The following is a 17,259-nucleotide window of genomic DNA, read 5'->3' on the forward strand; positions in this document are numbered from 1 at the left end:
ATTTTTCAAAGTTCATTTTGAATTTATTTCGTTGAAATGCAAGAGTTGGAATATTTCAGTAGTGTTTGGTTGTGGTTTACCTTGTCACAGTTACATTTTCTTGATTTTTCAAAGATTCATTTTGAATTTCTTTCGCTGAAATGCAAGAGTTGGAATATTTCAGTAGTGTTTGGTTGTGGTTTACCTTGTCACAGTTACATTTTCTTGATTTTTCAAAGTTCATTTTGAATTTCTTTCATTGAAATGAAAGAGTTGGAATATTTCAGTAGTGTTTGTTTGTGGTTTACATTTTAACAGTGACATTTTCTTTATTTTTAAAAGTTCAATTTTAATTTCTTTAGTTGAAATGAAATTTTTTTAATATGTCATTTGTTTTTTGGGTGTTGTTTAAGTTTAAAATGTTAAATTTAAATAATTTTTCAATGTTCATTTTGAATTTCTTTCATTGAAATGCAAGAGTTGGATTATTTCAGTAGTGTTTGGTTGTGATTTACCTTGTCACAGTTACATTTTCTTGATTTTTCAAAGTTCATTTTGAATTTCTTTCTGCTGAAATGCAAGAGTTGGAATATTTCAGTAGTGTTTGGTTGTGGTTTACCTTGTCACAGTTACATTTTCTTGATTTTTCAAAGTTCATTTTGAATTTCTTTCGTTGAAATGCAAGAGTTGGAATATTTCAGTAGTGTTTGGTTGTGGTTTACCTTGTCACAGTTACATTTTCTTGATTTTTCAAAGTTCATTTTGAATTTCTTTCGTTGAAATGCAAGAGTTGGAATATTTCAGTAGTGTTTGGTTGTGGTTTACCTTGTCACAGTTACATTTTCTTGATTTTTCAAAGTTCATTTTGAATTTCTTTCGTTGAAATGCAAGAGTTGGAATATTTCAGTAGTGTTTGGTTGTGGTTTACCTTGTCACAGTTACATTTTCTTGATTTTTCAAAGTTCATTTTGAATTTCTTTCGTTGAAATGCAAGAGTTGGAATATTTCAGTAGTGTTTGGTTGTGGTTTACCTTGTCACAGTTACAATTTCTTGATTTTTCAAAGTTCATTTTGAATTTCTTTCGTTGAAATGGAAGAGTTGGAATATTTCAGTAGTGTTTGGTTGTGGTCTACCTTGTCACATTTACATTTTCTTGATTTTTTCAAAGTTCATTTTGAATTTCTTTCGCTGAAATGGAAGAGTTGGATTATTTCAGTAATGTTTGGTTGTGATTTACCTTGTCACAATTACATATTCTTGATTTTTTAAAGTTCATTTTGAATTTCTTTCGTTGAAATGCAAGAGTTGGAATATTTCAGTAGTGTTTGGTTGTGGTTTACCTTGTCACAGTTACATTTTCTTGATTTTAAAAGTTAATTTTGAATTTCTTTCGTTTAAATGCAAGAGTTGGAATATTTCAGTAGTGTTTGGTAGTGTTGTAACTTGTAACATTTAAATTTTATTGATTTTTAAATTTTAATTTTTAATTTATTTATTTTTAATTAATGATTTTGTCTATTTCAGGATTGTGTTGTTTTGGTTTAACTTGTCACAGTTAAATTTTCTTGATTTTTCGAAGTTCACTTGAATTTCTTTCGTTGAAATGTAAGAGTTGGAATATTTCAGTAGTGTTTTGTTGTGGTTTACCATGTCAAAGTTACATTTTCTTGATTTTTCAAAGTTGATTTTGAAGTTCTTTCATTGAAATGCAAGAGTTGGAATATTTCAGTAGTGTTTGGTTGTGGTTGACCTTGTCACAGTTACATTCTCATGATTTTTCAATCTTCATTTTGAATTTCTTTCGTTGAAATGCAAGAGTTTGAATATTTCACTAGTGTTTGGTTGTGGTTTACCTTGTCACAGTTACATTTTCTTGATTTTTCAAAGTTCATTTTGAATTTCTTTCGTTGAAATGCAAGAGTTGGAATATTTCAGGTGTGTTTGGTTGTGGTTTACCTTGTCACAGTTACATTTTCTTGATTTTTCAAAGTTCATTTTGAATTTCTTTCGTTGAAATGCAAGAGTTGGAATATTTCAGTAGTGTTTGATGGTGGTTTACCTTGTCACAGTTACATTTTCTTGATTTTTCAAAGTTCATTTTGAATTTCTTTCGCTGAAATGCAAGAGTTGGAATATTTCAGAGTCACAGTTACATTGTCTTGATTTTTCAAAGTTCATTCTGAATGTTTTTAGTTGAAATGCAAGAGTTGTAATATTTCAGTAGTGTTTGGTTGTGGTTTACCTTGTCACAGTTACATTTTCTTGATTTTTCAAATTTCATTTTCAATTTCTTTCGTTGAAATGTAAGAGTTGGAATATTTAAGTAGTGTTTGGTTGTGGTTTACCTTGTCACAGTTACATTTTCTTGATTTTTCAAAGTTCATTTTGAATTTCTTTCGTTGAAATGCAAGAGTTGGAATTTTTCAGTAGTGTTTGGTTGTGGTTTACCTTGTCACAGTTACATTTTCTTGATTTTTCAAAGTTCATTTTGAATTTCTTTCGTTGAAATGCAAGAGTTGGAATATTTCAGTAGTGTTTGGTTGTGGTTTACCTTGTCACAGTTACATTTTCTTGATTTTTCAAAGTTCATTTTGAATTTCTTTCGTTGAAATGCAAGAGTTGGAATATTTCAGTAGTGTTTGGTTTTGGTTGACCGAGTCACATATACATTTTATTCAAATTAAACAGTTAAAATTGAATTTCAATCAAACAAATTAACTAGTTGTAATATAAAAGTATTGTAATGTTTTGGTTTACCTTGTCACAGTTAAATTTTCTTGTTTATTCAAAGGTCATTTTGAATTTATTTCGTTGAAATGCAAGAGTTGGAATATTTCAGTAGTGTTTGGTTTTGGTTTACCTTGTCACAGTTAGATATTATTTATCTTTCAAATTTCTTTGTGTTTGTTTTTAGGTGTTATTATAGAGTTGGAATATTTCAGTTGTGTTTGGTTGTGGTTTACCTTGTCACAGTTAGATTTTCTTGATTTTTCAAAGTTCATTTTGAATTTCTTTCGTTGAAATGCAAGAGTTGGAATATTTCAGTAGTGTTTGCTTGTGGTTTACCTTGTCACAGTTACATTTTCCTGATTTTTCAAAGTTCATTTTGAATTTTTTTCGTTGAAATTAAAGATATGTAATACTTCTTAAGTTTGTGGTAGTTTAATACATGGTCTCTTATACATTTTCTTGAGTTTTATAAGTTCATTTTGAATTTCGTTAGTTGAAATGCAAGAGTTGGAATATTTCAGTAGTGTTTGCTTGTGGTTTACCTTGTCACAGTTACATTTTCTTGATTTTTCAAAGTTCATTTTGAATTTCTTTCGCTTAAATGCAAGAGTTGGAATATTTCAGTAGTGTTTGGTTGTGTTTTAACTTTTCACAGTTGCATTTTATTGATTTTTCAAAGTTCATTTTGAATTTCTTTCGCTGAAATGCAAGAGTTGGAATATTTCAGTGTCACAGTTACATTTTCTTTATTTTAAAATTTACATTTGTCATGTATTTCGTTTAACTTTAATTGTGTGAAGTTTTCATTAGTGATTGGATCTGTTTTACCTTGTCACAGAAAAAATTACTTGATTATTCATTGATATCTTCCAATTTCTTTAGTCGAATTGAAAGAGATGGAATATTTAAGTGGTGTTTGGTTGTGGTTTACCTTGTCACAGTTACATTTTCTTGATTTTTCAAAGTTCATTTTGATTTTCTTTCCTTGAAATGCAAGAGTTGGAATATTTCAGTAGTGTTTGGTTGTGGTTTACCTTGTCACAGTTACATTTTCTTGATTTTTCAAAGTTCATTTTGAATTTCTTTCATTGAAATGCAAGAGTTGGAATATTTCAGTAGCGTTTGGTTGTGGTTTACCTTGTCACAGTTACATTTTCTTGATTTTTCAATGTTCATTTTGAATTTCGTTCATTGAAATGCAAGAGTTGGAATATTTCACTAGTGTTTGGTTGTGGTTTACATTGTAACAGTAAAATAAAGTTGATATTTCAATGATCATAAAGAATTTATTTCGATGAAATGCAAGAGTTGGAATATTTAAGTCTTGTTTGGTCGTGGTTTACATTGTCACAGTTACATTTTCTTGATTTTTCAAATTTCATTTTGAATTTCTTTCTATGAAATGCAAGAGTTGGAATATTTCAGTAGTGTTTGGGTGTGGTTTACATTGTCACAGTTAGAGTTTATTGTTTTGTAATAGTTCTTTTTGATTTTATTTCTTTGAAATGAAAGAGTTGGAATATTTCAGTAGTGTTTGGTTGTGGTTTACCTTGTCACAGTTACATTTTCTTGATTTTTCAAAGTTCATTTTGAATTTCTTTCGTTGAAATGCAAGAGTTGGAATATTTCAGTAGTGTTTGGTTGTGGTTTACCTTGTCACAGTTACATTTTCTTGATTTTTCAAAGTTCATTTTGAATTTCTTTCGTTGAAATGCAAGAGTTGGAATATTTCAGTAGTGTTTGGTTGTGGTTTACCTTGTCACAGTTACATTTTCTTGATTTTTCAAAGTTCATTTTGAATTTCTTTCGTTGAAATGCAAGAGTTGGAATATTTCAGTAGTGTTTGCTTGTGGTTTACCTTGTCACAGTTACATTTTCTTGATTTTTCAAAGTTCATTTTGAATCATTCAAGAAACGTGATTAAACACGTTTTTAAACTACATGCTATTTACATGCCTTTCCTTGGCACCTTTCCAAACGAGCGGGGATTCCCCGCTGGTTCCTACACATTGCAAAAAAGTGAGCAGTACGAAAACTCCACGTTTTCAACCAGACTGGTTTTTTAGACAGCACACCCACAAAGATGACACACACACATAGAGACGAGACACGCACAGACACGACACACAAACAGAGTCATAGTGAGAGAGATATCCAAAAAGTTGGGTTGATCTAGGTTCACTTAGAGTGGCACGCCACTCTATATATATATATATATATATATATATATATATATATATATATATATATATATATATATATATATATATATATATATATATATATATATATATATATATCGGCGCGTACAAACAGCTCTTCTCATTTGATCTGCCATCAGCGGTCCAATTACCCAGGAACACGTATTTTGGCAGAAACTTTCTCAAAATGCCTTTGAAACTAACTTGAGACTTCGAAACCAATTTTTAATTCCTAAAAACATCTAATAATAACATTGCACTACTAATTACCGATTTTCATGTATGTATTGGAATAAATTAATTTAAAATTAGTTTCTTCAAAATTAGTGTTCCAACGTTGAAGCCAAGTTTCGCGTTCAACAGAGATCCGACTTGTCTACCCGTGAAAAGATCTAATGTCGCTTATGTTTATAGGTTCTCTGGAGCACTTGCACCTCGGTCCGGGTTTTTATAATGGGTGAGATAGGGAAAGATCATACTGCTAATTATGTAAACTGTGCTTACATTCAACTGAAAAAGTTGACTGGCAATGCTGACTAAATCCAAGGAGGGGAAAAAAAAGGTATTTCAGACATTCACGGTAATATATATATATATATATATATATATATATATATATATATATATATATATATATATATATATATATATATATATATATATATATATATATATATAAGCTCTATGAGAGACAGGATTCTTAGGCATTAAAATGCACTCTTTGAGGCATCTGTCCCTCCTAAAAATGACACACCCATCCCCCTCATGATAGTTGAGCGCAAATTACACATCAATCTGTATAATTTTATGAATTATGAAGCAAATTAGCTTAGTTAAATGAAGGCATGAAATAAATGTAAGAAATTTTTTCTTCCAAAAGAAGGGAGGTATCCCTCCACAGCGTCGTTATTTAGGCTAAGTCTAAATGAAGGAAGATGACAGATTAACTCTTATCCCCCAATCACATAACTCTTTCTATACTTATCAGAAGGATCATGGAGTTAGATAACTTGGGCATGGAAAATTCAGTTTCTTAAGCAACCCGCCCCCACCATCCCATGTTTATAATAGCTGACGCGCAATTAAACACCATTAAAAAATATTTCTTGAAAGATCTGGTGAATCAAACAGTTCGTGATAACGAACTTAAAGTAAGAAGCGCCGTGGGTCAATAGTAACCGAAATTCTAAAAAAATGGATATCAGTTTATTTGATATTAATAGATCCATCAAAAGAATCAGCTTATTATGCTGATTAAATGAACAAAAAGAAGTTTTTTTTAACTGAAAGTAAGAAGCGACATTAAAACTTAAATTTAACTGAAAATATTCCTTATATGAAACGGGCTGTCCCCTCCTCAATTCCTTGCTCTTTACGCTAAAGTTTTTTATTGTTTTAAAAAATAGAATTTACCACAAAGTGTTTAACTTTAGCGTAATGAGTAACGCAGTGAGGGAGGAACAGTACCGTTCATATACAAACTAATTTCCGTTTGTCTTAAGTTTTAATGTCGCTCTTTACTTCCAGTTTAAACAAACTGTTTTTTTTTAATTTAATTTCTGAACGTTTTTGAATTAATGCAGGTTTTGATTTTGGCTCACCGTACATGAATAATTAAAACGAAATTTACATATTATTTTACTTTTTTTGGCTAAATGACCTTCTCGAAAGTTGTTTAATCTTATTTAGGAACGTTTTTATTAGTAATAAATATACGTAACTTACGAATTGACTTACGTAACGAACTTCTATATTCATATATTTTTAAAACGTATATTATGCGGTTCACCCCATAGTCAATACCTCGCTCTTTACGCTAAAGTTCCAATTTTGTTCCAATTCTTTAAAAAAGACCCATTAATCACAAAGGCCGTTAATTAGAATAAATAGCTGTTATGAAAGTACTAAAAAAAAACTTTAGCGTAAAGAGCGAGGTATTGACTAGGGGGCGAACCCAATCATATACGTAATAATCTCTGTTCGTTTTAAGTTTTGATGTTGCTCCTTACTTTCAGTTGAAAAACTGTTTTTTTTAATTTAATTTTTGATCGTTTTTTTAAATAATACTGGGAAATCTGGCAATGTCCCTTCCCCCGTGAAAACTTCTTCCATAGAAAGATCCTCCCCTAAAAGTCCAGGAATCTTAATGAATATCACACCATCAAATTCAGCATATCAGAGCACCATTGTGTAGAAGTTTCAAGCTTCTATGTAAAAAAAAATGTGGAATTATGTAATTTTTGGCAGAAGAAAGGTCACGGATACGTGTTTATTTGTTTTTGTCGTTCTTTATTTCCAGGGGTGATCATATCGAAATGAAAGTCCTAGAAGATTAGGAGAGGGTGCATTTGAACAGAAATTAAAATTTCTAGTGCCTTTTCTTAAGTGACCAAAAAGATTGGAGGGCAACTAGCCCCCCTTCCACGCCCCTGTTTCCCCTAAAGTTGCCCGATCAAAATTTTGAGATAGTCATTTTGTTCAGCATAGTTCAAAATTCCAATAACTATGTCTTTAAGGGTAAAATGACCCCACAGTTTGTGGGGAGGGGCCTTCAAGTTATGAAATTTGCCCATAGTTTACTTATACAATTTATTATTGGGAAGTGCAGACATTTTTTTTTTGGGGGGGGGGGCGGGGGATTCTGTGCTTTGGGTGGGTTACCATAGGGAGAATTTTCCTTCGAGGGAAATTTCTGGGGGGTGAACTTTCCAGGAAAAATTTTACGCTGGGGGGGGGGAGGGGTTGACGGAATTCCTATACGAAATTCTTTTTAATTGTCTTACTTTCTCTTTCCCAACTAAATTTTGCATGTGGAGATGTTCTATGGGAATTATCCAGGGGCTTTTATCAGCGTTTTTGGATTTCCGAAAAAAAATGTCCACGGAAGGGGAGATTTCCGGAGTGATCGAGAAAACGAGAGTCTTTTTAAACTGAAAGTATGCTAAGGAGAATTTTCCAGACTAAAGTTTGCGCAAGAAATTTCATGGGGGGGGGGCGGTTCAGCGAGGATGAAACTATCGGAAGGGAATTTTCTGGAGGGGCTGTATTTTACGTGGGAGGAAATTTCGACGGAGAAGTTTCTCGTGAGGGGAATTTTTCATTGACGGTGAGCCAAATTCAACAGCTTTATTTGAAATTTCTAATTAAAAGAAGTTTTTCTTATGGAAGTAAGGAGCAAAGCTGGAACTTAAAAATGATCAAAAATTAAAACAGGATTTATCTACAAAACTAGCTCAAATAAACTGACTCGTGATATTTCACTCTATTTTAATGAGAATGAAAAGAAATATAAGAAAAAAAATTAATTTTCATGAAGCAGTTTGTTTTTCTAACCGCATATTTTAGTTTTCACTTACTAAGTGGTCTCGGAAGGACAGTTTACAAGAGCAGGGATTGTAAACCATTGGTTAAAGGTATTTGATCATGGAGACTACAATAGCACCTTTGCTATACTTTCCAAGCCAATTCCCTCCGGAGCTAGCACCAAAAAGTAGCACTTTTGGTGCCATATGGCATTTTGTAATGGTGTTTTAAGATAGATTTATAAAAACCACGTAGACATGACCAGTAGATCTTAAATAAGCCATAAAAAATCTATCTACGATCTTGTGGTAGCGTATTCGTCCTCGCGAAACAAATAAAATAAAAAGGACACATATCCCTACTAACGCTATAAAAAAGCGATTTTCTTCTTTTTCAAGATAGGGCTCAATACCTCTGGTATTGAGTTTCAGATCACGAAAAATCGATTACGTGTTTTGGAATCACCAATGGTAATTCCAATGGCCATGCAATCTTCCTCCGTCTTATCCCGTCTTCAGATTTGTTTTGGGTAATGTGACATAAAATCTCAGAAGATTCAAACTTTTGGTATCATTTTCTGAAATTTCAAGTTCATACATCCTGAGTGGACTTCGACAATTTGAAGAAGAACAGTAATTGGCAGATTGTCGAGAAGTCTTGATAGCAAGATTATCCATTAGTCATTTTTCTGAAAGACTTCTAGCCTTATTTCGTGTTTGAGACCCCGCTTGAAAAATCCCCGATTCCTCACCTGGACCTTTGGCAATCTCATATGGCCGTTGCAGATGTAACTCCAGCTTATGACTTCAAGTGTCTATACACGGAATTTACTAATTACTGACAATTTGTATTCTGATATTGTACTTCTGCCCTTTTCTTCTTCGTGTTTGGATTAATATGGAGACACTTTCGCATAACCTCATCATCAGAATCACATTCCAAGCCTTGCAGTGTGTTGATAGAGCTTGGTTCCTACTGTCGGTCCCGTTATAACAAGTTGAGATATTACCAGTAAGGGCTCAAAATTTTGCCCTTTACCATAATCTTGAAAACTTCTATAACGCTATATACTGTAAATGCTGTATTGGGATTGGAAGATATATTTACAGAATTGTTTGTTTTTTTATTTCGTGGTAAGATAAAAATATGAGTCCAATATCATTTTCCACACCATAATATAAAGGCTAACTGCTTTTACTTTCAGATGAATGCATACTGTTCTGAAGCACATCTTACTTTGAAGTTTTGTTTCAGCAAAGATAATATCCCTCTTTTTCATTTCACCCCTCGTTCTGAACGCTTCTAAGTTAAAATAATATATCCTGAACGTTTGACATTCTCATTTCTACCCTTTCCCTTCAAATGCTACCTGGCTCAATACTTACAAGATAGCCAAACAATGTGTTTCCTTAACAGTTCCGTCCCCACTTCCATTATGATATCTCTCTTTTTCTATTATCTTTGGTTTCTTTCCCCATTTTAACAGAACGTAATGAGTATAGTAATAACTTCTTTAGGTTATATACGAATCGGATTACAAGTTTTAAACAATATCAATAGTAGTAAAACTGACAAAAGAAAACTGCACAGATAAAAGACACTTTCAAATATCTTCCCTTGCAGCATACTTCAAACACAATTAGTAATTAAACACTCTCTTTACAAGCTGTGGCTGTCAACACTCTTCAAAGATTTAAAATACAGTCTCATTTTATATCATCAGCAGAGCTGTGCACGTAAGTTTTCAGAGCTTTTTTGTAAAAAATTTTGATTTTCCAACTACAAAACTATATTATCTAGGGGATTTTCATAACCAGTTTTCTCCTAAATTTAAAGGTGTAATCATGTTGCTCTGTTGTAAAGTTTCTTAAATTCTCTTTTGGTTTGGACGGTTAGCTTTCGTATAGTGAAAACTACCTTACAAAAGTGTGAATATTAAAATAAATCGTATTAGGTTTTGTATTTAATATAAAAAATCCTCAAAGAAACACTCCCAAACATTAAATTTTATTTTCGAAAAAGTCAAAACACTCCAATCCTGCTAAAACGTGAAATTTTTAGTAGCTATTGAGCAAAACTATTTTTGATAGAACATTTCTGATTAAGTTTTCAAAATCAGCGTAAACAGTTCCATATAATCACTATGAAACTTTACTGAAATTAAAGTTGTAGTACTCGATATCATTAGCACATGGTTTTACAATAAAATGTCTAATTTTAGTTTCCTGCCTATAATACAGAAATGAAGGCAAGGAAATTTTATTCACAAGCATATTTTGCATTAACAAACAACAGATCATAGCAGATATTCACTCCATCCAGGGAGTTTTTCTTCATAAATTCTCAGTTGGTCAGCAATTCAGGCAATAACTATTAATTCGTATGATTATCCTGACAAAGTATAAATATCCCTTAATAATACTCTTTGGCAAGAGGAGAAGTTCATTCATTGATTCGATGGGCTACTAATTCATAGGCTCATTCATGTTTTGCTTTTTGCTATTCATTGCTTTTTAGTTTATTTAAACGGTTAAGCTTCTCCTGCAGAACTTTTAATGTTTGCCTCTTTTGCTCTCAGACAGACAAAACTTTCTAAACAAAATAAATAAATGTGAAAACAGACCAATAAGAGTTTATCAAGTTTATTTTTTTTGCGGCTTTTATTACAATAAAGTCACAATGCTTTATGTTTTTTTTATTATTATTATATTTCTTATCCCCCGATTTAGAGTTTAAGAATCTTATCCGTAATTCTTATTAATGATATCTTAAAATGAGCTATATAATATTTTAAAATCAATGAATAATTAAGTTACACTTACGAAAATTCTGAAAAACCGTGGCAGAATCCTCCATACTCTCCCTTCATATTCATGACAACTAGTGCGCCACTAAAAATAGGGTAATGACGAATAATCCTGGTGATGGCAATCTTAGCTGCAGCGGTCGGACTTAGTCCCTGAGACATATATTCAACTGCTATCAAGCTGAAATATTCAATGAAAATATTATTTTAGTAATTTACAAAAAAAGATAAACAAGAAGCAAAGGAGCATATACGAACCAGGTATTTAAACATTAAATGGAAATACTTTTTGAGCAATTCGCAAATAAAAGATGAACAAGAAGCAAAGGAGAATACACGAACCAGGTATTTAAACGCTAAATGGAAATATTTTTTTAGCAATTCGTAAAAAAAAGAAGCAAAGGAACATATACGAACCAGGTATTTAATCATAAAAATGTATTTAATCATACAGTTTAATCAAAAACATTGTAAAAAAAATATTATTCTCTACCAGGGCATTTTTTCATGAAAAATCTTCCATATTAAACATTCAATGGAATGCTTTTTTTTAGAAATTCGCAAAGAAAAAGATAAACAAGAAGGAAAGGAACATCTACAAACCAGGTATTTATTCATACAGTTGTTAAGATTGATCAATCTCATTGAAAAAATTATTATTCTCTACCAGGGCATTTTTAATGACAAATCCTCCATATTAAACATTAAATGGAAATATTTGTTTAGTAGTTGGCAAAAAAAGATAAACAAGAAGCAAAGGAACATATACGAACCAGGTATTTACTCATAGTCTTTAAGTCGTTAAGATATGATAGACATAATCAATCACATTGTAAAAAATAGTTATTCTCTACAATGGCATTTTTTTTTCATCAAAAATTGTTCAATTTGGTATTGTTATCATCAATGATAGACTCAGAAAAAGACGTTCCAAAGGAACCTGGATCCTGAAAAAATCAAACAAATAAAGCAAGTTTTTTTTCAAATGTACATAAAGATGGGTATTGAAACTTCAAACAAACAACAATTATTCAAAAGATGAGAATAAATTCCACCCCCTCAACATCCCAACCTTTACCAGGGCTTAATTGGATAATAATAATCTCTTATATCAGGAAGACCCTTGTAGTACCTAACTAAACTTTACTACCTAACTAAAGTACCTAATAGAACCTAACTAAACTTTAACTAGTGTCTAATTAGAGATTATTCCGTGCAATAGAGGGTGTTGCCTTCTCCCTCATTCCCTATATTAATTTTTTTCAGTGTTTTACTGAAAGTGTTACAAACGTAATTTATGGGTAATTGTAACTGTTGTATGTATTGATAGTAGTATCCTATCACTGCTTTTAAAGGATCAGATAGGGAATTAGCATAGGATTTTAAAGAATCAGATAGGGAATTAGGATAGGATTTCAAAGGGTTAGATAGGGACTTAAAATAGAATTTCCAAGGGTCAGATAGGAGGTGCATAAGTGGAGCTACTAGTCCCTCAAGCCGTCGCACCTGTTCAATACAAGCACTGCCCATGGATTTTAAACGCATCCCTATGCAACCAGCCAGCTGGCACGATTCCCACGTCAGACCCCTATTTCAAAAGGTCAGGTGTAATGACGCAATCTTGTTTGCGGAGACTTGTTTGCTTTTTTTCTCTTCGCGAGACTTGTTTATTGATGTTTCCTAACATGAAACTGATTTTATTAAAGAATTCGTTGCGTGTTGTTTTTTTTCTCTTCGTGAGACTTCTACATTGATTTTTTTCATGGATCATGTTGCGTAATGATTTACGTTCATGGAACTTTTTGAGTGCTTATTTTTTGCTAATGAAACTTGTTACATGTTGATTTTTCTCGTCATGAAAGCTGTACATTGATTTTTGTTTCTCCTCACGAAACTGATTTCGTTTATGGAACATGTTGCGTGATGATTTATGCTCGTGGAACTGGTTGAGTACTAAATCTTATTCGTGAAACTTGTTATATGTCGATTTTTCTCTTCGTCAAAGTTGTTCATAGATTTTTCTCCTCGTGAAACTGATTTTCTTCATGGAACTTGATACGGGATGATTTTATATTTTCATGGAACGTATTGCATATAGATGTTGTTCATGAAACCTGTTACATGTTGATTCTTCTCTTCATGAAAATGTACATTGATTTCTCTCATTGTGAAACTCGTCTTGATCATGGAACTTGTTGCGTGATGATTTGTGTTCGTAGAACTTATTGAGTGCTGATTTTTGTTCATGAGACTTGTAAAATTTGGTTTTTCTCTTCGTGAAACTTGTATATTAATTTTCTCTTCATGAAACTGATTTTATTCATGGAACTTTATGCGTGCTGATTTATGTTCATGGAACATTTTGAGTGCTGATTTTGGTCGTGAAAATAGTTACATGCTGTTTTTTTCTCTTAGCAAACTGGTACACTTTTCTCCAAACGAAGCTGATTTTGTTCATGGAACTCATTGCATGCTTATTATTGTTCGTGAAAGTTGTTGCATGTTGATTTTTCTCATCGTGAAACTTGTACATTAATTTTTTCCTTCAAGAAACTGATTTTGTTCATGGAACTGTTGCGTGATGATTTATGCTCGTGTAGTTTATTGAGTGCTGATTTTTGTCCACGAAACTTGCTACATGTTGATTTTTCTCTTCGTGAAACTTGTACATTATTTTTTCTCCTCATAAAATTGATTTTTTTCACGGAACTTGATGCATGCTGATTTCTGTTCGTGAAAGTAGTTACATGTTCTTTTTTCTCTTAGCAAACTTTTACACTTTTCTCCTAGCGAAACTGATTTTGTTCATGGAACTCATTGCATGCTTATTATTCTTCGTGAACGTTGTTGCATATTGATTTTTCTCATCGTGAAACTTGCACATTGATTATTTTTCTCCTCGCGAAACTGATTTTGTTTATAGAACTTGTTGCATGATGATTTTACTTCGTGAAACTTGTTTTTTTTCTCTTCTCGTAAAACTGTTACATTGATTTTTCTTGCCGTGAAACTGATTTTGTTCAAGGAACTTATTGCGTGCCGAGTTTAGTTCCTGGAACTTGTTAAACCTTGATTATCTGTTTGTGAAACTTGTACATTGATTTTTCTTCTCGTAAAACATATTACACGTTGATTTGTCTTTTCATAAAAACGAATAGTGCTTTTTTTCTCATTGTGAAACTCCTCTTGCTCGTAAAACTCCTTACATGCAGAATATCGTTCGTGGAACATGTTGCATGTTCATTTTTCGCCTCATGAAACTCCTACATTGATTTTTTTCTCCTCACGATGGAACGTTTTTCTATTCTTTGGAAAAAAATCGGAATAGAAGTGTAACGTTTCTTCTCTTCCCTGGTAACTCCGAATAAAAGTGGAAATATTTCTCTTCCTTGACGAAATTCAGAATTAAAGTGGAACTTACTCTTCCCTGAGAAAATTCAGAATTAAAGTGGAACTTTTTCTCTTCTATGGAAAAGTTCAGAATCGAAGTATAGCTTTTTCTCTTCTGTGAAAAAAAATATCCAGAATCGAAGTATAGTTTTTTTTTCTCTGAAAAAACTCCAGGATCGAAGTATAGCTTTTTCCTCTTCTATGAAAATCCAGAACAGAACTTTAACTATTTTTTCTCTTCACTGAGAAAATTCAAAATTAAAGAGGAAACTATTCTCTTCTCTGGAAAAATCCAGGACTTAAGTGGAACTTTTTTCTGCTGTGAGGAAACATGGAACTGAAATGAAATTTTTTCTCTTCGTTGAGAAAATTCAGAATTGATCTGGAACTTTTTTCTTTTCTTGAAAAAAAATTAGAATCGAAATGTAACTTTTTTCTCTTCTCTGGAAAAATTCAGAATCAGAGTCTAACTGTTTCTCTTCTCTAGAAAAATCTAGAATCGTAGTAGTTAATTACTTAGTTAACTACGTTTAAGTCAGGTTCAACTTAAACGTAGTTATCTTAATGTAACCCAACCTGTCCACTTATGTTGGTATCTATAGCTATAGTGGAATGGATGGCACCAGTCGAGTTGTAATCCATAGTCATGTGTCTCTGACTTCGGAAAAGAAAATAATCCAAGGAGAAGTTGAATGTTGTTTGTAGGTACCCTTGGGTAGGTTAGATGGTCTAACATTTACATGTCATGATGGCTAAATCTCGCACGATTTGTATTGGTTCCGGGGGAGCTTTGTAATTATAGGAAAAAACAGGTTTTGAAGGTCAATGACACTTGGTTGGATGTTAAAGTTCGATTCTGAATTTTCTCCGAAGAAAAGAAAAACAAATTACAGGTCAGTTCTGAGTTTTCCCAAAGAAGAGAAAGAAGTCCCACTTCAGTTCTGAATTTCCTCGAAAAAGAGAAAAAATTTCAAGTTCTGTTCTGAATTTTTCTGTATAATACGGAAAAAGTTATACTTCGATTATGAATTTTTTCCAATGAAGGGGGGAAATTCCATTTTACATCTGCGATTTCTCAAAGAAGTGAAGGTTGGAGTTCTCTTCTGGATTTTTCCATAAAAGAGAGAAAAAGTTACACTTCGATTCTGAATTTTTCCAGAGAAGAGAAAAAGTTATACTTCGATTCTGAATATTTCCCGAAAAGAGAAAATTCCACTTTAATTCCGAACTTTCTGAAGGAAGAGAAAACGTTGCATTTCAATTTCCAATTTTTCCAAAGAATAGAAAAATTTTCAGATCAATTTTGAATTTTTTCAAGGAAGAGAAAAAAGTAGCATTGCAGTTTGAAATTCCCCAAGGAAGAAAAAAGTTCCGCTTGAGTTCTAAAGTTTCCCAGAGAAGAGAAAAAATCCCAAGTTCTGTTCTGGATTTTCAATAGAAGAGAAAAAAGTTCCACTTTAATTCTGAATTTTCTCAAGGAAGAGAAGAAAAGTTACCCTTCGATTCCTTTTTTTTCCAAAGAATAGAAAAAAAGTTCCATCGTGAGGAGAAAAATATCAATGTAGGAGTTTCGTGAGGAAACAAATAAACATGCAACAAGTTTCATGAACAAAGTCTGCATGTAATGACTTTCACGAGCAAGACGAGTTTCACAATGAGAAAAAAATCCCTATATTTTAATGAAGAGGCAAATCAACGTGTAACATATTTAACGAGAAGAAAAATCAATGTACAAATTTCACGAAGAAAAAATCAAGGTGTAGCAAGTTCCACGAAATAAAATCGGCAAGCAATAAGTTCCTTGAACAAAATAAGATTTACGATGAGAAAAAGCATTGTACAAGTTTAGTGAAGACAGAGAGAGAGAAAAAAAAACAAGTTTCATGAAGTAAAAGCATCATGCAACAAGGTCCATAAACAAAGTAAGTTTCAAAATCTCAGTTTCAGAACAAAAATCTGCATGTAATGAGTTTCACGAGCAAGACGAGTTCCACAATGAGAAAAAAAACACTAAATTTTCATGAAGAGGTAAATCAACGTGTAACATGTTTCATGAGAAGAAAAATCAATGCACAAGTTTCACGAAGAGAAAATCAAGTTCCACCAGCTAAAATCGACAAGCAATAAGTTCTTTGAACAAAATAAGATTCATGATTTGAAAAAGCATTGTACAAGTTTTGTGAAGAGAGAGAGAGAAAAAAACAAGTTTCACGAAGTAAAATCATCATGCAACAAGTTCCATAAACAAAATCAGTTTCGCTAGGAGAAAAGTGTACAAGTTTGCTAAGTGAAAAAAAACACGTAACTAGTTTTATGAACAAAATCAGAACTAAAAAAAATTCATGAACAGAAATCAGCATGCATAAAGTTCTATGAAGAAAATTAGTTTCATTAGGAGAAAAATTAATTTACAAGTCTCACGAAGAGACAAATCGACATGTAACAAGTTTCTCGAACAAAAATCAGCAGTCAATAAGTTCCACGATAATAAATCATCACACAACATGTTCAAATGTTCAAAATCAGCAGTCAATAAGTTCCACGATAATAAATCATCACACAACATGTTCCATGAACGAAATCATTTTCGTGAGGAGAAAAAAAAATAAATGTACAAGTTTTACGATGAGAAAAATCACCATGCAACAACGTTCACGAACAATAACAAGCATGCAATGATTTTCATTAACATAATCAGTTTCGCTAAGAGAAAAGTGTACAAGTTTGCTAAGAAGAAAACAACAACATGTAACTAGTTTCACGATCAAAATCAGCACTCAAAAAGTTCCATGAACAGAAATCAGCATGCATCAAGTTCCATGAATAAAATCAATTTTATGAGGAGAAAA

The 17,259-nt window shown here is 32.1% G+C and overlaps 1 protein-coding gene across 1 annotated transcript in view; it reads right to left on the reverse strand.

The window, feature by feature from the left end:
- Nucleotides 1-17,259, reverse strand: part of LOC148942086 (N(4)-(Beta-N-acetylglucosaminyl)-L-asparaginase-like) — a 124,198-nt gene that overhangs the window by 1,468 nt on the left and 105,471 nt on the right. Inside the window, exon 6 of the mRNA XM_089103708.1 lies at nucleotides 11,037-11,201. Within this exon, the coding sequence (XP_088959834.1) occupies nucleotides 11,037-11,201 (165 nt within the window). The remainder of the gene's footprint in view (nucleotides 1-11,036; nucleotides 11,202-17,259) is intronic.

Source organism: Artemia sp. Qi Xiang Cuo, chromosome 17 (genome assembly GCF_049724085.1).
Source record: "Artemia sp. Qi Xiang Cuo chromosome 17, ASM4972408v1, whole genome shotgun sequence".
In the NCBI taxonomy this organism is placed as follows: Eukaryota; Metazoa; Arthropoda; class Branchiopoda; order Anostraca; family Artemiidae; genus Artemia; species Artemia sp. Qi Xiang Cuo.